At 36.8% G+C, this 27,852-nt stretch overlaps 2 protein-coding genes and 2 pseudogenes across 2 annotated transcripts; 2 read left to right on the forward strand and 2 right to left on the reverse strand.

Annotated features, from left to right (window-relative positions):
• Positions 1–1,807: 1,807 nt before the first annotated feature.
• LOC136070361 (cinnamoyl-CoA reductase-like SNL6) lies at positions 1,808–6,099 on the reverse strand (annotated as a pseudogene).
• Positions 6,100–6,711: 612 nt separating this feature from the next.
• Positions 6,712–8,686, forward strand: LOC112019408 (MDIS1-interacting receptor like kinase 2-like; annotated as a pseudogene).
• A 6,731-nt stretch (positions 8,687–15,417) lies between these two features.
• Positions 15,418–19,932, reverse strand: LOC112006617 (cinnamoyl-CoA reductase-like SNL6). The gene is made up of 5 exons (XM_065780227.1): positions 19,705–19,932; positions 18,992–19,149; positions 18,013–18,204; positions 16,290–16,630; positions 15,418–15,811 (listed from the first exon to the last, which is right to left on the reverse strand). Exons 1-5 carry the CDS (start codon positions 19,835–19,837, stop codon positions 15,733–15,735), a joined length of 903 nt encoding a protein of 300 aa, XP_065636299.1. The 5' UTR covers positions 19,838–19,932; the 3' UTR covers positions 15,418–15,732.
• A 3,338-nt stretch (positions 19,933–23,270) lies between these two features.
• Positions 23,271–24,283, forward strand: LOC112006600 (uncharacterized). Its single transcript, XM_024038882.1, has 2 exons — positions 23,271–23,549; positions 23,651–24,283. Exons 1-2 carry the CDS (start codon positions 23,271–23,273, stop codon positions 24,281–24,283), a joined length of 912 nt encoding a protein of 303 aa, XP_023894650.1.
• Positions 24,284–27,852: the final 3,569 nt, after the last annotated feature.

Raw genomic sequence — 27,852 nt, forward strand, 5'->3', positions numbered from 1 at the left:
AATTTTTCTCACCACCTTAGCATCCTCAATCCTCTCACCAAGATTGAGCTTCACAATCACAATTTCCTTGTGCCTTCCATAAAATGAATCAAAGGACTCATCATCTCCCATCTTAAGCTCTTTGAATTTGGTGGTAAGTATCTGAAGTTATGTGTCCTTAACTTTCTTTATTCCTTCATAGGTGGTCTCTAATATTTCCCAAGCTTCCTTGGCTACTATCATGTGAGAGATCCTGTGAAACTCATCTGGAGACACACCACAAAAGATTTCATTCAAAGTTTTACTGTTAGCATTAGCTGCCGCAAGAGCTGCTTTATCCCAAGTGGATTTAGCGGCCTCTAGCCTATTCCAACCTATTTCTACCGCATCCCAAACAATATCATCAATGGAACACAAAAATGCCCTCATTCGAACTTTCTAAAAGCATAATTAATACCATCAAAATATGGTGGAACATTTAAGGATTGAGACCGATCCATCTCAAACGGGGTCAAGGATCACACTTAGATAGTTACACCACAGCGAGTGTACCTGCTCTAATACCAATTGAAAGCTCGAAAATGTGTTGAAAACACAAGAGCTATTTAGACCCCCAATTAAAAGTTACGACTCGATTGATTTTACACTAATTTAATACTAAGTGCGGAATAGTGTAAATGCGAGCAGACAAACAAACAGACTACTCTAATCCATAATCTAAGCAACACATCAGTAAAATGGAATGTAAAAAAGTAGAAAAGAAAGATGCAAACACAAGATAACACGCCGATGTGTTATCGAAGAGGAAACCAAAGAACTCGGCGAAAAACCTCTCCACCGCCGTCCAAGCGAAAATCAATCCACTAGACAATCAATTGGGATACATGAGTTAGTAAGAGACCCTCCAAGCCTAATCTACTCGATGTACCTAAGCCCTCCAAGCTCCTACTCCAACAAGACTTCTCTGAACCGTGTCTTGTCTAGTTCTCCGAATCCTGCAACAAGCTCCATGTTGCAGCTGCCATCCTTGGCTTCTTCCAATACTTTCTAGCAGCACCAAAACTTCACTTGATACTCTGAAATGGTGTGGTAAGCGTTTAGGCTATCAACCTCTCAAAGGTATGGAAATGGATAGGTAGGAGTTAAGGAAATTCCCAAAACAAATGTGTAGAGGATTGTGGGTATATCAATCTCTAACTCTCAACGTGTTTGGCTAGGGTTTTCTCTCAGAAGGACTCCTCAACATTTGTGGGTAATGCGAGCATAAATAATGTAGGCACAGAAAGTGTGTATCAGACTGGACAGACTGGCAGAACAGAATGTCTTGCAAGTGTCTCATGGGAAGGTCGGCCTTATCCGCGAGATACTCGCGAGATATAGCTGTCTCCATCTAGCCTGACTCTTTGCATTTCAGCATGTGCAAGGCACATAAGTTACTTCGCGGGATGCTAAGTCGCGAGCTACCCGCACAATGAAATCCCATAATAAATACAAGGTACAAAAGATTGAATAAAATTACAATCAAATTTGGCACGGAATATAAGCCAACAAAACACATAGTTGTAAATAACAACTTTACATAATCTATCAAATTTACACTGCTGTAGGCGATTGCTTGTTTAAGATTATGTGATGATATATGTTTGACTACCTTTTTGGTTTGCAGTATAAAGATTTCAAATGTAAAATAAAGATTAGAGACGTATTGTAGTGATGGTTTTAGTCATTTATATTCTAAGTTTCTAACTGATTTAGTTAAGGCATAAAAAAAATATAAAAAAATAAAAAATAAAAGGGAAGAAGAAGAAGAGTAACGGGAAAGATGTAGTTTCAATATGCTCAATATATCCTTGTGAAAATCACATATTTGGATGCAAGATCAATTCCTTCCAGACCATTGACGGTAACATTCATTTTTTGACTGCAAGATTTCATTAAGGAATTTAAGCAATCTGCAATCCCATACCTAGAACTAACCTTTCACCCTAAAAAAAATAAAAAAGCTAATTTTTCACCTTTTAGTAACGAAATTATACCAAAATTAAAGAAACCTCAGCATACCCAAAAAAAGAAAGAAAGAAAGAGATGGTCTCTGCTTGTTGAAGCTGCAAATCAATCTTCCTGAGGTCAACTTTCAAAATCCACCATCAATTTGTTTAGTTTCTTGTTGCTTATCCTTTGCTGGTACACTCTTGTGTCCTCCAATCTACCCAACCAAAAAAAACCAAAAAAAAATATATATATATATATATAATCAAATAAATATGTTTCTATAGTGTATACATATATGGAGTAGAGCTTAAATGGACAAAATTATTAAGGCCGTAGCACCTAGCTAGATGCAACACATGAAAAAATTAGAGACAGGGAGGATTTAAATGGGAGTCGGATCATTTTCCTTAATTTTATTTAATTATTATTAAAATATTTTTCTTCTATTGAATTATCTTTTATCAACTTCATTAGACTGTATGAATTGATTTTCAAGGCTCACATTCACTAATAATACTAAGCTATATGAGTTATGGAGATCAACTAGGTGACACCTCCTGAAATTTCCAAGACATCCAGATTTTAAATCCTCAATTAACGGATATAACTATCAGGTTACCAAGCTTATTCTTAACACCAATGATTGCAAAATGTCCCACTAGAAGTTACTTAGGATTTTGAAAAACTTTTGAGATGACCAAAACCATACAAACCTTTCAGGAGAACAGGCTTCAGAGGGTGGCAATAATATGTGAGCAAGCTTAGTGGCATCTTTGTTGCAACTGATGACATGGTTGAAGCAGAGATATCGGCCATAAGATGAGACATTTTCAAAGATGCAGATGTGAGAGCCCACAATGAAGTTGAGATCCACAGTAACAAATACACCATCTTCGTACATCTCAGCCGCTCCTTTCAAATATGGGTTTTTGATTGTTAGATGAGGAGGAGCCATCAGGAACCCTCCGTTTATGGACACCATGTTCACACCTCGATCCATGGCTAAGGCCCATGCTGTCTTCTCGGCTAGGGTCTTTGATAAAGCGTGCCACAACTAATCAAATGCAAAATTTTGTAAATTCAATTGCATGTGAAATCTAATTTAAACTGCAACATGTTATTGTTTACATTGTGATTAATAAGTGCTAAAAAGTAATTGAAATTGTCGTTGAAGTGATAAATTGTTAATCAAAATGTGTGATAAATTGTTAATCAAAAATTGAAATTCCAAACCATTCAAGCGGTTGCATCTTTGTGTCCACCCATAATAAGTCAACCACTCTTTAATAGTTTGTCATGCTGTTCTTATCTTATAGATCCAATCCAACTATAAGGCAACAGCTCTTTAATTGTTTGTCCAATCCTATACAAACCAAATCAGGATTATTATCTTCTTTTTTTAAGTTGTCTTAATATAAAAATATTATAAATTTAAAATTTTTAATATTATATTCATTATAATTGCTTTTTATTATCAAATCAAAAAATTAACTTTCTTTTTGTATATACAGGATATGAACACAAATTCCTTTTTTTCTTTTTCTTGCTAAACTCACTAATTCATTATCTGATTAAAAATATTTTACTAGCTCAATTAACTAGAGCCCATGAATATTCANTATAAGATTGGGCAAACTTTATGAATATATGGGTTCTAGTTAATTGAGCTAGTAAAATATTTTTAATCAGATAATGAATTAGTGAGTTTAGCAAGAAAAAGAAAAAAAGGAATTTGTGTTCATATCCTGTACATACAAAAAGAAAATTAATTTTTGATCTGATAATAAAAAGCAATTATAATGGATATAACATTAAAAATTTTAAATTTATAATATTTTTATATTAACACAACTTAAAAAAGAAGATAATAATCCTGATTTAGTTTGTATAGGATTGGACAAACAATTAAAGAGCTGTTGCCTTATAGTTGGATTGGATCTATAAGATAAGAACAGCATGACAAACTATTAAAGAGTGGTTGACTTATTATGGGTGGATATAAAGATGCAACCGCTTGAATGGTTTGGAATTTCAATTTTTGATTAACAATTTATCACACATTTTGAAATTGGATTGGATCTATAGACACACATTTTGATTAACAATTTATCACTTCAACGACAATTTCAATTACTCTTTAGCACTTATTAATCACAATGTAAACAATAACATGTTGCAGTTTAAATTAGATTTCACATGCAATTGAATTGCAATGCCTCTCATCAATATCAGACGACATCGTATTACGGTCATCTCTCCATATAACGGCGGTAGCAGATGATGTAAAGACAACTTTGTCTATAGTGTCTGTTCTTGCACAAGCTTCCAGCACATTGTGAGCTGCCCTGACCTCAACCTCCGCCATAAATTCCTGCACCAAACACGCCCTTATTATTAATTACATGCATGGAGCATCCACAGCGACTTCATTTTGCAGAATCATCCTTTAATTTTCATTTATTGAATTTTCAACCCCAAATTACATGCCCAGTGCCCACCCTAGCTGTCATAGTACTGGACCAACTCGTACGTGGTATTGGTTGGGAGTTTTAATGAAATGATGCAAGTTACGTTTATTCTACATCGGATTTAATTTTAGGTGTACATGTACATATGTTAGGAAGTGACCCTAAAACTAATTAAAAGACTTTATCATTAAGTAAGATATGGTGTCCTTGGGTTTGTTTGTATTCTTGAATAATATTGAATTTATAATCATATAAAAATTCAAGGGACTATTTTAGGTCGATCGCTAGGTCTTGGAGAATTCTTTTTTATTTGTAATATCTATTTGAAACTAATTAAGAAGAAAAAAAGTTGGACAAGCCATCTTTTCTCTCCCTTTCAAGCGGATAAGGGTGAGGTGCGATTCAAGTTTGAACCACATACATTGAGTATCACAAAAGATAACAATATCATTAGATTATCACTTAAACCCCAAATTGTCTAACTTTATTTTGTTAATTATTAAAAATTATGTTATCTATCACCAAAGAAATCCGAATTTTCAGGTATAATAGTTATTCCATTGACTATCTTGATATTCTATAAACCCTTTATCTTTGGGCTTAAATATGGGGCCAATTCACCTGAATTTTTACTAAAGAAAATGGAATTTATAATAGATATATGAAAATATGAAGAGTACTATCGGAAGTTGTGGGCATACATCATAAGTGGGCCGATCTGAAGAAGGCTCGAAGGAGTAGAATAAGCCAGAGCATCCCTTCAAGGCATCCATAATGCTATGGTAGTCCAAAGGGTCTGAATGAAAAACCCTCAATTTCTTATTATCATAATGCTCCCCTTCAAAACATTGTAATTCACCTGATTCCCATAAAACATATGGGCCAAAATAAGTCTTTGTAAGCATAATTAGTAGTTGGCTGTGGCATTGTAAACATAAGCACTACATATAATAAACTCTAAAAATAATAATATAATTGGACAGCAGACCCAATAAGGGCCGGTTGCGGTTGCACTCTATCAGTTCAACTGTCTGGAAAATGATGTGAATGTGCAAAATAAACTATAATTTCTCCCAGGTTATTTGTAACGAAATGGGCAAATTGTCTGTGAATTTTTTACGATGGTTTTTAGAATATACAAACAAAATTGTACTCACATCGATCTAACATGTGTCTTAAAGATTGTCAATGGCAACAGTGTGGATGGGTTGCTTCTAGTGATTCATACAACTATAGTTTCAAACAAAAAAGTACCTTATAATGCAACGTAATTTCCAAAAATGAAAGCTACGAAGAGAGAAAAGTAGTGGAAAACAAGTCCGGTGCACAAAGAGCTAGATAAAACAATATTGATTTTGATGAAAGAAATAATTAAGTAAATAAATAGTTAAAATGAAGAAAAGCAATAGCAAACCATGGTTTGGGACAGCGGCGTGGACTGTGTAGCCTTTATGCAAGAGCCGCTCCACAAGGGTGGAGCCTAAACTGCCAGAAGCGTCCATTACACAAACTGTCTTTGAGTTCTGAGTGAAAGAAGCTGGAGCCATGGGAGATAGCTAGATAGATAGCTAAGGCTATAGGGGAAGATGAGGAGGAAGTGTCTTCAAGATGAAGAAAACAATTGAGATGTAGTAGTATTTATAACAGAGAAAATAACATAAAGAAAGATTATTGAAGTAATGTAATAGTTAGTTGATGGTTGGGGAAGGTGGAAGTTGAAGAAATGAGAAAGAAGAACGTAAGGACAGAACGATTGGTAGTATTAATATTAATGGGGTTTATGAAAGAGATTGGTTTGAAAGGACTGAAGCTTGCATAGTTGAATTTGCTCACTTTCGTGGGGCTAATAATTAATGGTGAGAGAAAGAGAGAGATGGCAATGGGTCAATGACAGTGCATATATATAGGAGGATGGGAATATGCTAGCTAAGCCAATTGATGTATAATTAAACAGGTAAGGACATAAAGACAATGTTCTAAGGTCAACCTTATGGCCCTTGCAATTAATAGTAGTCCAAAGTTTTATGTTAAATCTTTTGTATCTCAGAGTCTTATTATTAGACTAATCCCTATGCTCTCACAAAATTTTATTTGATCTTCTTTTGTTATGGGGTCAGGGGAACAACAACAAAAATATTTATGTATCATTTTGACAAATCTGATTTTATTTTTAGCCAAGTAAAAAATAAGAGAGGATGGAATTTATAGTTTTATATAAATATATATATATATATATTGGGAGGGGGGGGGGGGGAGGGATCCAAAATTATGGTGAAATCTCTCACAGTTGGAGTAGGTGCCCGCTACTAGGCACCCTGCTGATTGCTGGGAATGGTATTGGTGGTGGCATACCACCTGAAATTGGAAACTTCACTCCACTCCATGTACTTGATCTTTCTTATAATCGGTTGGTTGGGAAGCTACCAAAGGAATTTGGGAAGTTGACTTCTTTGTTGAAATTGAAGTTGAATGGAAACCAACTTTCTGGTGATATATCTCCAGAGCTTGGATCATTGACAAATCTTGAGATTCTGGATCTATCCAGTAATAGATTTGACAACTCGATCCCCATAATTATAGGGAACTTTTTGAAACTACACTATTTGAATATGAGCAACAACAAGTTTTGCCATGATATTCCAGTTGAAATTTATAATTTAGCTCAGTTGTCCCAGCTAGATTTGAGTCATAACTCGCTTGAAGGAAAGATACCTTCACAAATTGGCAAGCTTCAAAGCTTGGAGATGTTGAATTTCTCCCACAATAACCTCTCTGGTTTTATTCCAATTGCTTTCGAAGAGATGCATGGTTTGTCATATGTGGACATATCCTATAATAAGTTGGAGGGCCCTCTTCCCAATTCCAAAGCATTTCAAGATGCTTGCATAGAAGCACTACGAGGAAATAAAAGGTTGTGTGGAAATGTTACAGGATTGCAACCCTGTGTGGTAGGAAGACCAGTTTCAAAGACGGGACCCAAAATCTTTTTGTTAATCATTTTCCCTCTTTTTGGAACAGTGTCACTTGTATTGATATTTCTTGGAGTTTTCTTCATTTTGCAAAGAAATAGGAAGGACCCTCATATAGATCAAACGACTAACACACACAATGAAAAAGTGTTTTCGATAACAACTTTTGATGGAAAAGCAATGTATAAGGAAATCATTGAAGCAACACAGGGTTTTGATGATATGTTTTGTATTGGGAAGGGAAAGCATGGAACCGTGTATAAAGCAACTCTAACATCAGGAAACACAGTGGCAGTAAAGAAACTCCAATCCTTGTGTGATGGTGAGATTGTACAACAAAAAGAGTTCTTCAATGAGATAAGGGCATTAACAGAAATACGCCACCGAAACATTGTAAAATTGCATGGCTTTTGTTCACAATCACAACACTCGATTTTGATTTATGAGTACTTTGAAAGGGGTAGCTTGGCCAAAATTTTGAGCAGTGATGGAGGAGCAAAGGAGTTGGACTAGAATAAGAGGATGAATATCATCAAAGGTTTGGCTCATGCTCTATCTTATATGCACCATGATTGCTCACCGCCAATTGTTCATAGGGACATATCAAGCAAAAATGTTTTGCTGGATTCAGATTACGAGGCTCATGTTTCAGACTTTGGCACAGCTAAGCTTCTTAATCGAGACTCACCCAATTGGACTTCATTTGCCGTCACATATGGATATGTTGCACCAGGTAATGTACTTATTTCTTCAATCATTATAGAACATAGATCATATCAATACATTGGCATAATATTCTGCTTTTTTTGTAGAGCTTGCTTATACCATGAAGATAACTGAGAAATGCGATGTGTTTAGCTTTGGAGTTTTGGCTATTGAAGTGATCAAAGGAAGGCATCCTGGTGAAATCACCTCCATTCTATCAGCTTCATCCGTGGAGGAGAATATTTTGTTGAAAGATTTGTTTGACCTACGCATTCCACCTCCCATGCTGCAGGCTGAGAATCAACTGATACTCATCATAAAGCTGGCAATTGAATGCTTGCGAGCGAATCCAGAATCTAGACCAACTATGCACATGGTCTCTCAAGTGTTATCAAGCTGAACTGCACTTTCCTAGAGCCATCCACAGTCAGACTAGGACAAGAAAGGATATGAATTATATAAGCCACTATTATATTCTGTCAAATTTACGCTGCTGAAGGAAATTGTTTATTTAAGATTATGTGATGTGTTGGGAAATATAGACCCCGGTTGATAGAATTAACAAGTTTTAAACCCAAGTTGTTAATTAGATTAATTATGAATAAACCTTATTAATAACAAACAAACATCAATATCATGTCAAAATCATGCAGCGGAAAAAATAAATAAGACAAGATATGATGACCTAGGAAAACCAATGAAACCAACCAGTTTCACAGTAAAAAAACCTGGGGGGAAACCTTCCCGAAAAGCAATCCACTATAGAAAAGAGAAGTTTCAGATCTAGTACAAAACCTTTGTCCCTAGACTCTACAATCCCCGTAGATAAACTCACAGCAGAAACCTTCTACTGCTTCAGAACCTCTGAACTCTTCAATATATGAACGCCACCCTTTTTGTTGCACGGATCCCAATACGTAACTAACTCCTTTGCACGAATCCTAGTACGTGACTCACTCACCAACTTGAGGAAGAAAAATGTTGGCTGCAAAGTTCTTCACTTCATCAACAATGAAGATCAAGAAGCACTTGGTTACAAAACCCTAAGGCTCAAAGACGTAGTAGCTTCTTTCAGAGAGAATAAAACATCAATCACCTTTTTGCATATGTTCTCCTTGTATTTTCTCATGTGACGGCATTTAAAATAAGCCTTATATAAGTCTAGGGTTGTGAGAAAAGAAACCTTACTCAAATACATAAGCCTAGCCCAAAAATCAAAAAGCTGAAATTTTGATTTCCCGTAACCTCGATCGATCGAGAGGTGTCGAGAGGTGTCGAGGTTTAATGAATCTCAATAGATAGCAGCTATTGAGGAGGTGTCGAGAAGGTGTCGAGGGGACAGAAACTTTCTCGATCGATCGACCAGCTATCGAGATTGCGATAAGAATCAGCTGAAGATCTCGACAGATAGCCAGGTGTCGAGGTAGCTATCAAGAGGTGTCGAGATTTATAAATTTTGCACTTCAACTTGCTTTCTCTTGGACAGACTTGATGACTTCAACACTTGATCTTGAAACATTGTTTCTTGAAGTATTAAAGACACCTAGAACTACCCAATTACAAGCAAAATGCGTTTTGTCAAAGGATTAGCCAATATACATAACTAAGTGACATATGTTCTTAAACAAGTTAAAACATATATGTCCTAACATGATGCCTATTAGTAGAACTTGAATTGCAAGTATTAATAAATTGCTTTTGCATGGTAACACAGATTTCAGGGCACTGTGATGATACGTGTTTGATTGGTTATTTTGGTATGCATTATAAAGATTCCAAATGTAAAATAGATATTAATTTTGGTATGCATTATAAAGATTCCAAATGTAAAATAGATATTAGGGACGTATTATTGTGATCTTTGGTTTTAGCCATTTATATTCTAACTGAGGCGTATAAAAAAGGTAATGGGAAAATTCTTTGTTATGCACATACCAAGACACATGTCATCTTCCTGTTAATGGTTGGAGCCAAACATTTTCCTTTATTTTATTAAGGTCAAATTACAATTTACCCACCTATGCTTTGGCCAAAATTTAAGTGTAAGGTTGAATTTAATCAACCATTTAATTGGCTTTATTCCGTGACCAATTTACTTATAATTTAGCACTTAGAAACCTTGTATTTAGGTGGAAAAATTGTAAGGGTAGTGTGTGAGAAGATGTGAAGAAAAGCTCAAGAGTGTGCAAGAAAAACAGAGTCTCGCGGCTAGGACTCGTGGGTGGTTCGCGACTGGCAAGCCGCGAAAGGCAGGCACGTGAGAGGCACACTGGGAAGCTGAAGGGTTGCACCAGCTGTCACGCTACAGGACAAAAGTTCCAGTTTGGCCAGGCCGTTACGTCGCGACTTGATTTCGCGACTTGGCCAAGCCGCGAGATCAAGTCGCCAACTTGCCCTGTTTGGCAAAAACAGATGTTTTGCATTCCCTTCTCACCCTACTATATATACACCCTTATACCCATCATATTGAGAGAGCTTCCAGAGAGAATTTTGTGAGAGAAAACTCTAGAGAAAAACAAGATTGATTCATCCCCAATCTTCATCTAAAGAAACTCTACAAATTCCTCTACTCTCTTCCTCTCCATTGTCATACCCTTGAGAGGTCATTTACCAAACCCTTATCTCACCACACCCACGTCTGTGAGAATGTCCATTTGGTGCTTTGGGAAGCAGTTTGGAAAGGAACCAATATACATTGGTTGATGCTATGGTTAAGTAGCGGAATCCGGCAAGTTAAAGAAGAAATAGGTTCGGCGTAACCTCATTGGAGCAAGAAGCTTGGAGAGCTTAGGTACTTTGGTAGATTAGGTTTGGAGGGTTTTCTGCTGTTCATGTATCCCAACTATATTCTTTAGTGGATTTTATCACCGCTTGGAGGGCGGCAGAGAGGTTTTACGCCAAGGACTTCGGTTTCCTCTTCGATAACACATCGTGTGTTGTCCGTGTGTTTGCATCTCTCTTTCCTTTATCTTTGCCTTATATTTACTGCTGTGGATGTGTTTATATTTGGCTTAAATTGTTTTATCAATTCTGTTATAAACTTGTTATCATATTCCGCACATTGATTGTTTGATATAAAGCTTGAATTGGTATTTTGTATCTGGGGGTCTAAACGTTCAAGGGTGTTTCATACCCATATTGAACTTTCATTAAGTTATCTACCTGTGATTTGAAATTTGATACTTTACCTACCTAAGATTAGCTCAGTTAGATTTTCATAACCCACCTCTGTTAAAACCAAGATTAAATATGTAATTGTGTTCCACTTTTATGTCTCCCTCCTCCAAAAACACAAAAAACATAAAAAATACAAGATCAAATAAGATAGAATCCAACGGAACACTTGTATCATGGGATACAAGATCAAATTAGAAGAACTGTAAATTCAATGATCCCATTGTATCAAATCCCTTTTTTCTTTCTCGATTCATCATGAGAACTGATTGCACGAGACTCAACCAAATCTTAAACTTATAAATAGTGTGGGGAGGCTACATTTTAAATGGAATTCTTCTCCAAAAATTTAAAAAAAAAAAAAATTCTGAACAAGTTTGCAACTTGTAAAACAAAGCCCCATGGCATTCACTAGCTTGAAAAAAGTGTTTTCCCTCTTTTCTCTAGTAACGTTGGCCATGTTACATTCCTTATTCAATGTTGCTTCTCTTTAGGTGAATGAAGAGGCAGATGCTCTACTCAATTGGAAAGCCAGTCTTCGAAATGAAACCCAGCCACCCCTGCCTTCATGGAATCTCCATAATTATGCAACCAATTCTTCAAACAATCAAAATACGAGCTCAATCCCATGCAGTTGGTTAGGCATTTCTTGCAACCAAGCAGGAAGTGTTATTGGTTTAAACATGAGTAACTCAGGCTTGGAAGGTACAGTTCATGGATTTTCATTCTTATCTCTTCCCAACCTTGCAATTCTTAGATCTCAGCATGAATGAACTCTTTGGTACAATCCCTATTGAAATTAGTAAACTGTCCAAACTCACACACCTTGATCTGTCATCTAATAAGTTATTCGGGGGAAATCCCACCATAGATTGGACTACTAACCAATCTTGAGGTGTTAGATTTTGTTGAAAATCAGTTAAACGACTCAATTACTCCAGAAATAGATCAGTTAAAGTCTCTCAATGCCCTTTCTTTGTATGCCAACCATCTTCATGGCTGCATTCCTGCATCTTTAGTCAATTTGAGTAACCTGGTCTACTTGCTTTTCAATGATATAATATTTAGAACCCTAAACCATGCTAATTACGGCTAAATCACTTTTAAGCTAAACTAATGAATTAGTCCAAGTATAATTGAATAACCAATTTCCATACGCCAAGAACTAAGCTACACAAAGCATGTCATATAGAGCAATATGGAAAGAGGGTAAACAGCAAACAAACCACAACTAAACACCAAAAAGTGTTTAGGAAGAGGAAAACCTGAAACCCCAGGCAGAAAACCTCCCCCCCCACCCCCCCCGACCACCCGTCGGAAATCTCCACTACACAAGATAGTTGTTGTACAATAGATCATTTTGAACTATCCAAGTCTATAAGCCTAAGTATACTTGAGCCCTCTAAGCTCCAGGTAGCAACCGACTTCACCGAGTCCTTTCTCTTTCTACCTTACCAGGGAACCTCAATTGAAGCATCAATGGAAAGACCACCAATATGAATTTGATTTTGAAAGTGACTTCTCAAGTTTCTAAGAACCTTCACTCAACTCACAGGGTTTGTGTGTGGATGAGGTGAAGGAATACAAAATCTTAATCAATGATTGAAAGAGATAGAAAAGAGATGATAGAGTTGTTTTTGCTCAAAACTAAAAGCTCTCTCTCTTCTTACAAGGGTTGGCCTCTTGAATATTGAACTTATGTTCTAGGGTTTGTTAAGGCCCTTATCTGAAAGGCCTAGCCACGCACAGAAGTTGTGAGGGTGTGCGCTAGCAATGTACATAGAGCAAAGTACAATGACCGCTTGCAACTCATGACCCTGACATGGCTTGGCTGTTTGCGAGATGATCATCACTTGCTTAGTCATCACTCTAATCCTAAAATTTTGCCACGTGTCACTCGCAAGCAAAGAAGGTTGCCTGAGGTCGCGAGATGACTCCGAATGCATCTTTCCAAATAGCAGATGAGGCTCAAGTACTTCTACCCCAAATATAATTAAGTCCTAGAAAGATACATTAAAATTGAAAATAAATACATACAAATTTGTCACTAAATAAAGCCAATTAACATAGACTTCAGTTAGTAGTGCTATAACTAAATATAGACCTTCAAAACCTTGAGAAATTGTACAAGCTTATTTAGGGTCCGCCTTGAAAGAAACCAACTCTTTGGAAATGCATCTGAAGATTTCGTTGTCTATAGAAACTTGCAATACATGGACCTAAGTTACAATAGATTTTATGGTGAAATCTCACACAATTGGAGCCGGTGCCTACAACTAACCACCTTATGGATTGTTGGGAACAATATTACTGGTAGCGTACTACTTGAAATGGGAGATTCAACTCAATTCCAATTACTTGATCTTTCTTATAATCGATTAGTTGGGAAACTTCCAAAGTAATTTGGAAAGTTAACTAATTTGTTGAAGTTGATGTTGAATGGAAATCAACTTTCATGGGATATACCTCTAGTGCTCGAATCATTAACAAAACCTGAGTACCTAGATCTATCTGCCAACAATCACTAACTCAATCCCCAGATATATAGGGAACCTTTTGAAGCTAAACTACTTAAATATGAGCAACAAGAAGTTTAGCCAAGGCATTCCAGTTGATTTGTGTAATTTAGCACACTAGTCCCAACTAGATTTGAGCTATAACTCACTTAAGGGAGAGATATCTTTCCAAATTGGAAATTTACAAAGCTTGGAGTTACTGAACTTCTCCCACAATATCTCTATGGTTTAATTCCCACTACTTTTGAAGAAATGCATTGCTTGTTGTATATCATATTGGATGTACACATGTGGGTGGAGATTCACATTGAATAATGATGAGAATAATGAGTAATTAATATAAAATAATTGAGCTCATACTTATAGGGCTTAGGCCTTTTGGGTTAAGTGATGTCCACAGTTGAGCTCATATTATATTAACTACTCAAGGAGTCTCTCCAAGGTGTTTTTCTCCCCAACAAAAACATGTCCTACAATGAATTGAAAGGTCCTCTTCTCAATAGCAAATCATTTCACGATACTACAATAGAAGCCTAAGAAGGAAATAAAGGATTGCAAACTTGTGTGGAAGAAAAACATATTCCGAAAGAGGGATATAAAGTCATTTTGTTAATCATTTTCCCTCTTTTAGGAACACTTCTACTTGTATTGGCATTCATTGGAATATTCTTCTTCATTTTACAAAGAATAAGAAACAGTTCACATGCAAACTAAACAAATAACATGCACAATTGAAAGGTCTTTTCGATATCAACTTTTGATGGAAAAGCAATGTACAAGGAAATCCTTGAAACAACCAAGGGTTTTGATTCTATGTTTTGCATTGGGAAGGGAGGGTATGGAACCATTTATAAAGCAAGTCTAATATCAAGAAACATAGCGGTAGTGAAGAAATTCCAATTTTGAAGTCCAATTGGACTTCACTTGCTGGCACATATGGATATGTTGCCCCAGATAATATACTCCATTTTTTAACTAATGTTGAACATAGTGCGTATGAACACATTGGCATGATATTCTGTTTGTTTGCAGAGCTTGCTTATACAAATGAAAAGGTAAATGAGAAATGCGATGTCTATAGCTTTGGAGTTTTGGCTATTGAAGAGATCAAAGGAAGAAATCCGAGTAAAATGATCCCAATTCTATCGGCTTCAATTGTGGGGGAGAATTTATTGTTGAAATATTTGTAAGACATACGCCTTCCACCTCCCATAGTTCAGGTTGAGAGGCAACTGATGGTCACAAAGCTGGCAATAGCATGCTTGCATGCTAATCCAGAATGTAGACCAACTATGCACATGGTTTCTCAACTATTATCAACTCCAAATCCACTTTCCTAGGGCTACAGTCTCACCAGGACAGGCAAGGATATAGTAAATGCTATATAATCTACCAAATTCACACTGCTGTAGGCGATTGCTTGTTTAAGATTATGTGATGATATATGTTTGATTGCCTTTTTGGTATGTATTATAAAGATTTCAAATGTAAAATAAAGATTAGGGACATATTGTAGTGATGGTTTTAGTCATTTATATTCTAAGTTTCTAACTGATTTAGTTAAGGCATAAAAAAAATTTTAAAAATAAAAAAATAAAAAGGAAGAAGAAGAAGAAGAGTAACGGGAAAGATGTAGCTTCAATATGCTCAGTATATCCTTGTTGTGAAAATCACATATTTGGATGCAAGATCAATTCCTTCCAGACCATTGACGGTAACATTCATTTTTTAACTGCAAGATTTCATTAAGGAATTTAAGCAATCCCATACCTAGAACTAACCTTTCACCCTAAAAAAATAAAAGGCTAATTTTTCACCTTTTAGTAACGAAATTATACCAAAATTAAAGAAACCTCAGCATACCCAAAAAAAGAAAGAAGGAAAGAGATGGTCTCTGCTTGTTGAAGCTGCAAATCAATCTTCCTGAGGTCAACTTTCAAAATCCACCATCAATTTGTTTAGTTTCTTGTTGCTTATCCTTTGCTGGTACACTCTTGTGTCCTCCAATCTACCCAAAAAATAATAATAATAATAATCAAATAAATATGTTTCTATAGTCTATACATATATGGAGTAGAGCTTAAATGGACAAAATTATTAAGGCCGTAGCACCTAGCTAGATGCAACACATGAAAAAATTAGAGACAGGGAGGATTTAAATGGGAGTCGGATCATTTTCCTTAATTTTATTTAATTATTATTAAAATATTTTTCTTCTATTGAATTATCTTTTATCAACTTCATTAGACTGTATGAATTGATTTTCAAGGCTCACATTCACTAATAATACTAAGCTATATGAGTTATGGAGATCAACTAGGTGACACCTCCTGAAATTTCCAAGACATCCAGATTTTAAATCCTCAATTAACGGATATAACTATCAGGTTACCAAGCTTATTCTTAACACCAATGATTGCAAAATGTCCCACTAGAAGTTACTTAGGATTTTGAAAAACTTTTGAGATGACCAAAACCATACAAACCTTTCAGGAGAACAGGCTTCAGAGGGTGGCAATAATATGTGAGCAAGCTTAGTGGCATCTTTGTTGCAACTGATGACATGGTTGAAGCAGAGATATCGGCCATAAGATGAGACATTTTCAAAGATGCAGATGTGAGAGTCCACAATGAAGTTGAGATCCACAGTAACAAATACACCATCTTCGTACATCTCAGCCGCTCCTTTCAAATATGGGTTTTTGATTGTTAGATGAGGAGGAGCCATCAGGAACCCTCCGTTTATGGACACCATGTTCACACCTCGATCCATGGCTAAGGCCCATGCTGTCTTCTCGGCTAGGGTCTTTGATAAAGCGTGCCACAACTAATCAAATGCAAAATTTTGTCAATTCAATTGCATGTGAAATCTAATTTAAACTGCAACATGTTATTGTTTACATTGTGATTAATAAGTGCTAAAGAGTAATTGAAATTGTCGTTGAAGTGATAAATTGTTAATCAAAATGTGTGTCTATAGATCCAATCCAATTTCAAAATGTGTGATAAATTGTTAATCAAAAATTGAAATTCCAAACCATTCAAGCGGTTGCATCTTTATATCCACCCATAATAAGTCAACCACTCTTTAATAGTTTGTCATGCTGTTCTTATCTTATAGATCCAATCCAACTATAAGGCAACAGCTCTTTAATTGTTTGTCCAATCCTATACAAACTAAATCAGGATTATTATCTTCTTTTTTTAAGTTGTGTTAATATAAAAATATTATAAATTTAAAATTTTTAATGTTATATCCATTATAATTGCTTTTTATTATCAGATCAAAAAATTAATTTTCTTTTTGTATGTACAGGATATGAACACAAATTCCTTTTTTTCTTTTTCTTGCTAAACTCACTAATTCATTATCTGATTAAAAATATTTTACTAGCTCAATTAACTAGAACCCATGAATATTCATAAAGTTTGCCCAATCTTATAGTTCCAACCATAAGGCGACCAATCTTTAATAATTTGTCCAATTCTATACAATCTACACCATAAAAGTCTAGGAACCCACTCCAAATCCATTTCAAATGAAATTTAGACATACATTTAAATCATCTCTTTTAATGTGAAATTATACTTTTACACAATAGGCAAAATAAATTGATAAAATGGTCATGTTAATAGGTGCCTTTAAAGCAATTGTTAATAAACCATTTTAAGAAAGTTTTGACATCGTTTTAATTAAAAATATAAAAAGCCATAAAAAAGTTAGGAAAATGCTAGAGATGCAAATTTTTTTTACAAAATTTTTTACAAACTGCTGATATGGTGAATAATTATTGATAAATAAAAAAGTAATGTTATTGGTAGACCCAGATGAGAACCGGTAAGAAGTTAGCCACAATAACAATCTGTAAAAATGTTATAAAATAATTTGTGACTATAGCATTACTCAAAATTTTAATTACTTTTTCATTTCCCATAAAACTTTTTTAAAAATATTTCTTAAACTAATATCTATATGGCATCCGTAAACTTTACCATTGATATAAAAATAAGTTCATTCAAACCACAAACAGACGAGTATAAAAGTTAGGAAGCAAGCACCCTAGGAAGGTTGGAAAAGTTATAAACTAATTATAATAGTAAACAAAATCTAAATTGGCATATTGAATATATTTATACACACATCACGTTACACATGCATTTGAACATTGATTTCAACAATTTTTTGCAGCATGGTTAATGCATTGGTACCTTGAATTTTCTACAAAGATTAATGTCACTCCAATGCCTCTCATCAATATCAGACGACATCGTATTACGGTCATCTCTCCATATAACGGCGGTAGCAGATGATGTAAAGACAACTTTGTCTATAGTGTCTGTTCTTGCACAAGCTTCCAGCACATTGTGAGCTGCCCTGACCTCAACCTCCGCCATAAATTCCTGCACCAAACACGCCCTTATTATTAATTACATGCATGGAGCATCCACAGCGACTTCATTTTGCAGAATCATCCTTTAATTTTCATTTATTGAATTTTCAACCCCAAATTACATGCCCAGTGCCCACCCTAGCTGTCATAGTACTGGACCAATTCGTACATAGTATTGGTTGGGAGTTTTAATGAAATGATGCAAGTTACGTTTATTCTACATCGGATTTAATTTTAGGTGTACATATGTTAGGAAGTGACCCTAAAACTAATTAAAAGACTTTATCATTAAGTAAGATATGGTGTCCTTGGGTTTGTTTGTATTCTTGAATAATATTGAATTTATAATCATATACAAATTCAAGGGACTATTTTAGGTCTAGGTCTTGGAGAATTCTTTTTTATTTGTAATATCTATTTGAAACTAATTAAGAAGAAAAAAAAGTTGGACAAGCCATCTTTTCTCTCCCTCTCAAGTGGGTAAGGGTGAGGTGCGATTCAAGTTTGAACCACAGACATTGAGTATCACAAAAGATAATAATATCACTGGATTATCACTTAAACCCTGAATTGTCTAACTTTATTTTGTTAATTATTAAAAATTATGTTATCTATCACCAAAGAAATCCGAATTTTCAGGTATAATAGTTATTCCATTGACCATCTTGATATTCTATATACCCTTTATCTTTGGGCTTAAATCTGGGGCCAATTCACCTGAATTTTTACTAAACAAAAAAGAATTTATAATAGATATATGAAAACATGAAGAGTACTATCGGAAGTAGTAGGCATACATCATAAGTGGGCTGATCTGAAGAAGGCTCGAAGGAGTAGAATAAGCCAGAGCATCCCTTCAAGGCATCCATAATGCTATGGTAGTCCAAAGGGTCTGAATGAAAAACCCTCAATTTCTGATTATCATAATGCTCCCCTTCAAAACATTGTAATTCACCTGATTCCCATAAAACATATGGGCCAAAATAAGTCTTTGTAAACATAATTATTAGTCGGCTGTGGCATTGTAAACATAAGCACTACATATAATAAACTCTAAAAATAATAATATAATTGGACAGCAAACCCAATAAGGGCCGGTTGCGGTTGCACTCTATCAGTTCAACTGTCTGGAAAATGATGTGAATGTGCAAAATAAACTATAATTTCTCCCATGTTATTTGTAACGAAATGGGCAAATTGTCTGTGAATTTTTTACGATGGTTTTTAGAAAATACAAACAAAATTGTACTCACATCGATCTAACATGTTTCTTAAAGATTGTCAATGGCAACAGTGTGGATGGGTTGCTTCTAGTGATTCATACAACTATAGTTTCAAACAAAAATGTACCTTATTATGCAACGTAATTTCCAAAAATGAAAGCTAGGAAGAGAGAAAAGTAGTGGAAAACAAGTCCGGTGCACAAAGTGCTAGATAAAACAATATTGATTTTGATGAAAGAAATAATTAAGTAAATAAATAGTTGAAATGAAGAAAAGCAATAGCAAACCATGGTTTTGGACAGCGGCGTGGACTGTGTAGCCTTTATGCAAGAGCTGCTCCACAAGGGTGAAGCCTAAGCTGCCAGAAGCGTCCATTACACAAACTGTCTTTGAGTTCTGAGTGAAAGAAGCTGGAGCCATGGGAGATAGCCAGATAGATAGCTAAGGCTATAGGGGAAGATGAGGAGGAAGTGTCTTCAAGATGAAGAAAACAAATGAGATGTAGTAGTATTTATAACAGAGAAAATAACATAAAGAAAGATTATTGAAGTAATGTACTAGTTAGTTGATGGTTGGGGAAGGTGAAAGTTGAAGAAATGAGAAAGAAGAACGTAAGGACAGAACGATTGGTAGTATTAATATTAATGGGGTTTATGAAAGAGATTGGTTTGAAAGGACTGAAGCTTGCATAGTTGAATTTGCTCACTTTCGTGGGGCTAATAATTAATGGTGAGAGAAAGAGAGAGATGGCAATGGGTCAATGACAGCGCATATATATAGGAGGATGGGAATATGCTAGCTACGCCAATTGATGTATAATTAAACAGGTAAGGACATAAAGACTACGTTCTAAGGTCAACCTTATGGCCCTTGCAATTAATAGTAGTCCAAAGTTTTAAGTTAAATCTTTTGTATCTCAGAGTCTTAGATTATTAGACTAATCCCTATGCTCTCACAAAATTTTATTTGATCTTCTTTTGTTATGGGGTCAGAGGAACAACAACAAAAATATTTATGTATCATTTTGACAAATCTGATTTTATTTTTAGCCAAGAAAAAAATAAGAGAGGATGGAATTTATAGTTTTATATAAATATATATATAAGGGGGGGGCAAGGATCCAAAATAGGTAAACAAGCGGTCAAAGTTATTTTCGAGGAGCTAAAATCCAAAAAAAAAAAAATGATCTAGGGAGGTGATCTCACAATTTGAAGGGAAGCTGGGGTAACTTACATGATGAGGATTCCGAGGACATACTTTGGACCTCGAAGGGATGAGCACTAGTTATATAAAGGACACAGAGCTAAACCACTAGAAAGGAAAGAAAACCGACTTGGCACAGAATACAAGAAAGATGAAGAAAGAAGGATATAGAAGACATCCCCTCCGCATTAAATGCAAGACAATCACTTCTCTGGCCACATTAATGAGGAAGTAACCATAAACAATAGTGGCACAGCTAAGATTTCAGTGTAAAGCTTGCTAGTATGTTCCAGATGAGACAAGAATTCTAGGAATATGATCCCAACCCTCTAAGTGTAGAATCCAGATACATTTAAGCTGAATATATAAAGCAAGAAAAAGATTTGGAGTGGGGGAGACAAAGAAAGAGTGCCAAAAAAAAAAAAGGAGTTCATCCATTCTTGAAATATCCTCCTCGGATTAGACCCGAGGATCAACACTTGTGTTTTTCTTTAATCAGCTTTCAAATTGAACATCAACGAAATAAATTCCATCTCTCTCTTAATTCAATGACATAAGCCTTCCTAATCTTTGCATTCGGTATTATAAAATAGACTTGACTTCCCATCTCTAAAGAAATTAATTATGGTAGTAAATAGCATAAATCATCATTTAAGACATAAAGTTGTTTTTTCGCTTTTTGCCCACCACAATTGGCGCCATCTGTGGGAAGGTCTCTTTGAATATCCTTGTACAACTCCTTAACTATGTTAGGTCAAAGATGAAGTGGATCAGTGGAATCTGTTGGCTCCCAACGTAGGTACCACTTCGTTAATTTGGAGCAGAGGAGAGATCATCATGAGGCTCACGCGCATAGTTAGGGAGCATCTTCTTTTTCTTCAAGGAGAATGAGGCAGTAGGAGGCTAGTCACCAATCGCTAGACAAAGAAATGCATAGCTTGGAGAGAAAATTAGAACGATTACGTACACGTCTTCGACGCAGGACTCGAGTGAGGGATGACAAGTGATAGGCCAAAAACGAATTGACCCCTTGTGATTCAAATAAATTGATTAATCAGTCAAGTTATTAATTAATCAAATTAACATACAAACACGTGGTAGCATAAACAAATCACCAATAAACTAATTATGCAACGAAAAATAAATAACACGATGATTCGTTTACGAATGGGGAAAACCTAACGACAAAAACTCCACCGGGTGATTTTCAGGTCACCACTCCCGAAATTTCACTATTATCATAACAAGCGATTACAAGTAAAGAAATCCCAAGTACCTTACCAACCTACAGTTGAACTCTTACCCCAATACCCAATTGGATTTGTTCTGTATTGACAATTTCCCCTTTTTGATGCACGGCTCCCAAGTACGTGACTAGCCAATGCGTGGATCCCAATACATGACTTCAAACACCAACTAGAGAGAGTTGTTGGTTGCAAAGTTCTTCAGTTCATCCATGATGAAGATCAAGAAGACGCTTGGTCACAAAACCCAAAGGTACACATACACAGCAACTTCTTCAGAAGAGATGAACTATGGCAAAACTTTGTCTCCGATCACAAATTGCTTGAACAGACTTTGCTCAATGCTTGTGCAACTTATGTACTCTTTGACGGCCTTTAAAATAATCCTTTTATATGTCTAGGGTTAGGAGAAAAGAATGCCCAAACACATAATCAAGGATTAGAGTCAAAACAGAATTGAAATTCTGTTTTTCATAAACCTCGTCAGATTCCCTACCTATCGAGCTGCTGTCGAGCCATGAGGTTGAACAGCTCTACAAGTCTCGATAGATGCTAGCTGTCAAGCTAGTTGTCAAGATTTAATAACAGGCACTTTTCAGCTTGAATCTTGGACAGACTTGAAGGTTTCAACACTTGATCTTGAAACATGGTTTCTTGAAGTATTTCAACACTTCTTAGATCTACCCAAATACAAGTAAAGTGCGTTTTGTCAAAAGATTAGCCAATTACATAGAATCATGACATATGTTCTTAACATGTGAACCATATATGTCCTAACAACAAGACTCCTCCTTCAAGCCAATAATCAAGTACTGGCAGTGATGAAAGTTCTCGGCCTAGAAGCAGGACTCCACCTAGTGATTCATTCACATCATCATCCCGGCATACTTCAGGACTGAGGCATCATCGTAAGAAATCCAGAACCCTACCAAGGAGGGGTCAGGGGCATGATGCCATGGGAAAAGCTCTCCTTCAAATATCTTGCTCTCCATTTTCTCAGCGTATCAAGCAAGCTGTGCTCCCTCGCCATTTCCACCAGCCTACCTTCACCATCTACAATGGTAGGACTGACCCTGTTAAACATGTGAGCCACTTTAACTAAAGAATGGCTATTCACTCCAAGAATAAAGCTTTGATATGTAAGGTTTTCCCCTCAAGCCTTGGTCCAGTGGCAATGAGGTGGTTCAACAGTCTTGCAGAAGGGTTGATACATTCTTTTAAGGAGTTAACTAAGGCCGTTGGGGCAAGATTCTTGACCTGTAGTCGAGTCCCCAGACCTTTGGACTCTTTACTTTCAATGTCAATGAGAGAGGGAGAAACATTGAAGACATATTATGACCGTTACTAGGAAATTTATAATGAAATGGATGAAAATTTTTGAGGACATCGCCATTTGAACTTTTAAAATGGGTCTTCCAACAAACTCCGATTTGTGGAAGTCACTTACCATGAAACCACCTCAGAATATGCACCAATTGATGGACTGGATTGAAGAGCATAAAAAGGTCGAGGATAATCAAAACTCCATAAGGGGTAAAACTAAGATTTCCACCACCGATCAAAGGGATAGCTTAAGAGGCCAGTTCTCGTCCTCCCGATTGAGGAAGGAGTATTATAATCAAGCATCCCATAATTTTGTGGCTCCTCAAGTGGTGAATTCGGTGTTTAAGGAGCCGATATATCAGGTGCTAGATAAGATTAAGCATGAGCTTATTTTAAATGGCCAAACAAAATGGAGGGCGACCCTATTAAAAGAAATCAAAGCTTATATTCCCAATATCACCAGGACCGGGGCCATACGGCCGAGGACTCCAGAACTTTGCATGCCTTTCTGGATCAGTTGGTTAAATTTGGTAAATTGAAGCAATTCCTACAACAGTCAAATAATCAAGTAGATCGGTCCATGATTGGATTACATAATAATGTTGCACCTTTGGCATCTTTGGGGACAATAAATGTCATCTTTGCGGCCCTAAGAGAGGAGCCTCGTCTAGCTAGTAGGATAATGCTAGTGTCATCACAGGTGGAAGGCCCTGAGGGAGAAGCCCTGAGTAAAAGGCCCAGAATCTTGGATCAACTAATCATAGGATTTTATGAAGATGATAAGTTAGAAACCATTCAGCCACATGACAATGCCCTGGTGGTGACCTTGCGGATAGCAGGGTATGATGTCAAATGGGTGATAATTGACCAAGGCAGTGGGGCTGAAATAATGTACTCGGACCAGTTTAAAGGTCTAGGGCTCAAACCCGAAGATTTAGACCAATATGACACCCCGTTGATTGGGTTTGATGGGAACGTCACTATCCCTAAGGGGAGAATCCAATTGCTCATTTTCACTGAGGACAAAATGGTGAATGTGGATTTCATAGTAGTGGGTGCCTTTTTTTCATACACCATCATCTTGGCCAGACCATAACTACATGCCATGGGGGTGGTTGCATCTACGTTGTACGTTAAGGTGAAGTATCTCACTAATGGAAGGATGGCTAAATTAGTGGGAAGTCAATCAATAGCTAGACAATGCATGGTGGCAACAATTGATCATCATGTTAATGAGTTGAGTTTTTCTGAAATGGTCCCAACTTTCTAGCAATCATAGTTTAGGTCGCCAACATCCTCGGACAATTTATTATCATGCGAGGAGTTAGAGAGGGTCATTATTGGGGAACACATGGACAAATATTTTCAAGTCGAGACTCTACTCCCAGTAAAGGACAAAGCGCAGCTAATTGATTTTTTGAAGCATAATATTGATATTTTCGCGTGGAGTGCATATGAAGCACCTGGGATTGATCTTGAATTTATTTGTCATCATTTAAATGCTAACCCTAGTGCAACACCGAAGAAACAATTACCTTGGCGGTCATCCAAAGAACACTCTAAAGCCGTAAAAGACGAGGTCTGTAAGCTTAAACAAGTTGGAGCAATCAAAGAGGTTTTCTGCCCTAAATGGTTGGCCAATACAGTGGTGGCGAAGAAGAAGTCAGGAAAGTGGAGAGTATGTGTAGATTTCATCGATCTCAACAAGGCCTGTCCAAAGGGCCTGTTTTCGATTCCCAAAATAGATCAGTTGGTGGATGCAAAATTTGGACATCCGAGGATGAGTTTCCTAGACACTTTTCAAGGCTACCACTAGATCCCCTTGGCGTTGTCAAATCAAGTGAAAATTGCCTTCCTCACTCCAACGGGAAACTACCATTATAGAGTAATGCCATTCAGACTAAAGAACACTAGGTCCACGTACCAAAGACTGGTGACAAGAATGCTCGAGAGTCGGTTGGGAAAGAATGTGGAAGCCTATATTAATGATATGGTAGTGAAAAGCAAAGAAGAGACCAATCATCTATCAGACCTCAGAGACATTTTCGCAATCTTAAGAAAACATAAGCTCTGTCTAAATGCTTCAAAATGTTCTTTTGGAGTTGGGTCAGGAAATTTTTTAGGCTATATGATAATCCATCGCGGGATTGAGGTTAACCTCAATCAGATTAAGGCTATCATGGTTTGCATCCTCCTCAGAACCTAAAAGAAGTTCAACACCTAACTGGGATGACAGTGGCTCTGAACAGATTTATATCAAGATCTGCAAAACGATGTAAACCGTTCTTCCAACTCTTGCACAAATGGCAAGATTTTACATGGTCTAAAGAATGTGATAGGGCCTTTGCAGAGTTGAAGGCGTATCTGGCCCTTCCACCAGTCTTGTCCAGGCTAGAGAAAGAAGAGGTCTTATATGCCTATATGGCTGTGGCCCGACATGCTGTGAGTTTGGTCTTGGTACATATAGACGAAGGAGTTCAAAAACTAGTATATTACGTCAACAAGTCCCTCCAAGAGGCCGAGGTCAAGTATCTCCATTTGGAAAAGGCAATCTTGCTATTATCTATGCCACCAAGAAGCTACCTCATTACTTCAAGCGCACACCATGGTTGTTTTGACTCAGTTACCCTTACATGCATTGCTCCAAAAATCAAACTATACAGGAAGAATGGCAAAATGGGTAGCCATGCTTGGAGCATTTGATGTCAAGTATATGCCCTAAACAGCCGTGAAGGGCCAAGTTCTGGCAGATTTAGTGGCGAATTTTACCGAGGAATTGGGAAACTCAAAGGAAGGGGTAAGATTTGAGGAGGCAGTATGTGTGGAGGCTGTAGTAGTGCAACGCACCTGGCAACTATTCATGGATGGTGCAGCCAACCAAAAGGGATTAGGAATAGGAATCGTGATGATTTCACCAAATGGGATTACTTTGGGGAAGTCACTCAGGCTCGGTTTTTTGGAAACAAATAATGAAGCGAAGTATAAGGCTTTATTAGTTGATTGCTGTGCAAAAACTTAGGGGTAAGACTTTAAGGGCATATTGTGATTCAAGGCTCGTAGTTGGACAAGTCCAAGGTGAGTATAAGGCAAAGGACCCGAGGATGCTTTGGTACTTAAATCAAGTTAAGCTATTGTTGAGGGACTTTCATTCCTTTATGATTGAGCAAGTCCTTCGAGACAAGAACTCCCATGTTGATTTTGCTTGCAACTCTGGCTACGGTTAGTAGGGAGGACCTGCCTCGGATCGTACTTGTTGAGAGTTATGTGTCGTCTACTTATGATGAGCTGCCTCCAATAAGAGTTTATATTATGACGATTGGCCCCAACTGGCAGGACCCATTGGTTGCATTCCTGAAAGATGGGATTCTACCCAAGGACAAGGTTGAGGCAGAGAAGATTTGTAGAAAAACGCCACGATTTTGGATTTCTGAAGACCAACAACTGTACAAACACTCATACTCTAGACCATACTTGTTATGTTTTCATCCCGAAGCAGTGGATATGTTGCTGGAAGAACTACATGAGGGAATTTGTGGTAGCCATATGGGGGGTAGGTTACTTGCTCAGAAAACTTTGACACAAGGATATTGGTGGCCGAGCATGCAAAAAAGCTCACAGGATTATGTCAAGAAATGTGACCAATGTCAAATGTATGCTCCTAACATTCATTAGCTATGAGGACTATTGAATCCACTAAGTAGCCCTTGGCCTTTTGCCTAATGGGGTTTGGACATCGTTGGACCTTTCCCTAGAGCCACAGAGAATCACAAGTATCTCCTTGTTACTACTGACTATTTCACTAAATGGGTGGAAGCTAAACCACTAGCAAACATCCGAGATCAAGACGTGAAAAGGTTTGTTTGGCAAAATATCGTCACAAGATTTAGGGTACCAAGCACTCTTATTTCGGATAATGGACTTCAATTCGACAACAAGGCCTTTTGGAGGTACTGTTGTGACTTAGGAATAAAGAACAGATACTCTACTTCATCATATCCCCAGAGTAATGGGTAAGCAGAGGTCACAAATAAAGTTATTGTGGATAGTTTGAAGAAGAGATTGGAAGAAGCAATAGGAAAGTTGGTGGATGAGCTACCTCATGTTCTATGGACTTACCACACAATGCCTGAAAGATCTACGGGTGAGACCCTTTTTTCCATGACCTATGAATCCGAAGCGACTATTCCTACAGGAACAAGATTCCCAACTCCAAGGTCTGACCAACCCCTTGGTGACGGCAATGAGCAATTCCTAGCCCATAGCCTTGATTTAACTGGGGAACTAAAGGAAGTTGTTATAGTTAGATTGGTGCAATACCAACAAAAGCTTAGGTAGGGGTTTGAAAAAAGGGTAAAAGTTAGGACTTTCATTCTAAGAGATCTGGTCTTGCGAAAGGTCGTTGGAAGTGCAAGGAATCCCTCTTGAGGAAAATTGGGCCCTAATTGGAAAGAGCCTTATCGAGTAACTTCAGTAGTAGGAGTGGGAGGTTATCAACTAGAATATTTGGACAGACTTGTTGTACCTTGCCCATGGAATGTGAACAATTTACGAAAGTATTATTTCTAGTTCTACAGTATTGTAAGGAATCATATATTATATGTAGTCAAATGTATTTTTATGACTTTGGTTGTATTCCTTAGATTATTATTTATGTTAAACAGAACA

The sequence above is a fragment of the Quercus suber genome, unplaced genomic scaffold (genome assembly GCF_002906115.3).
Source record: "Quercus suber isolate HL8 unplaced genomic scaffold, Cork oak 2.0 scaffold_228, whole genome shotgun sequence".
Lineage (NCBI taxonomy): Eukaryota > Viridiplantae > Streptophyta > Magnoliopsida > Fagales > Fagaceae > Quercus > Quercus suber.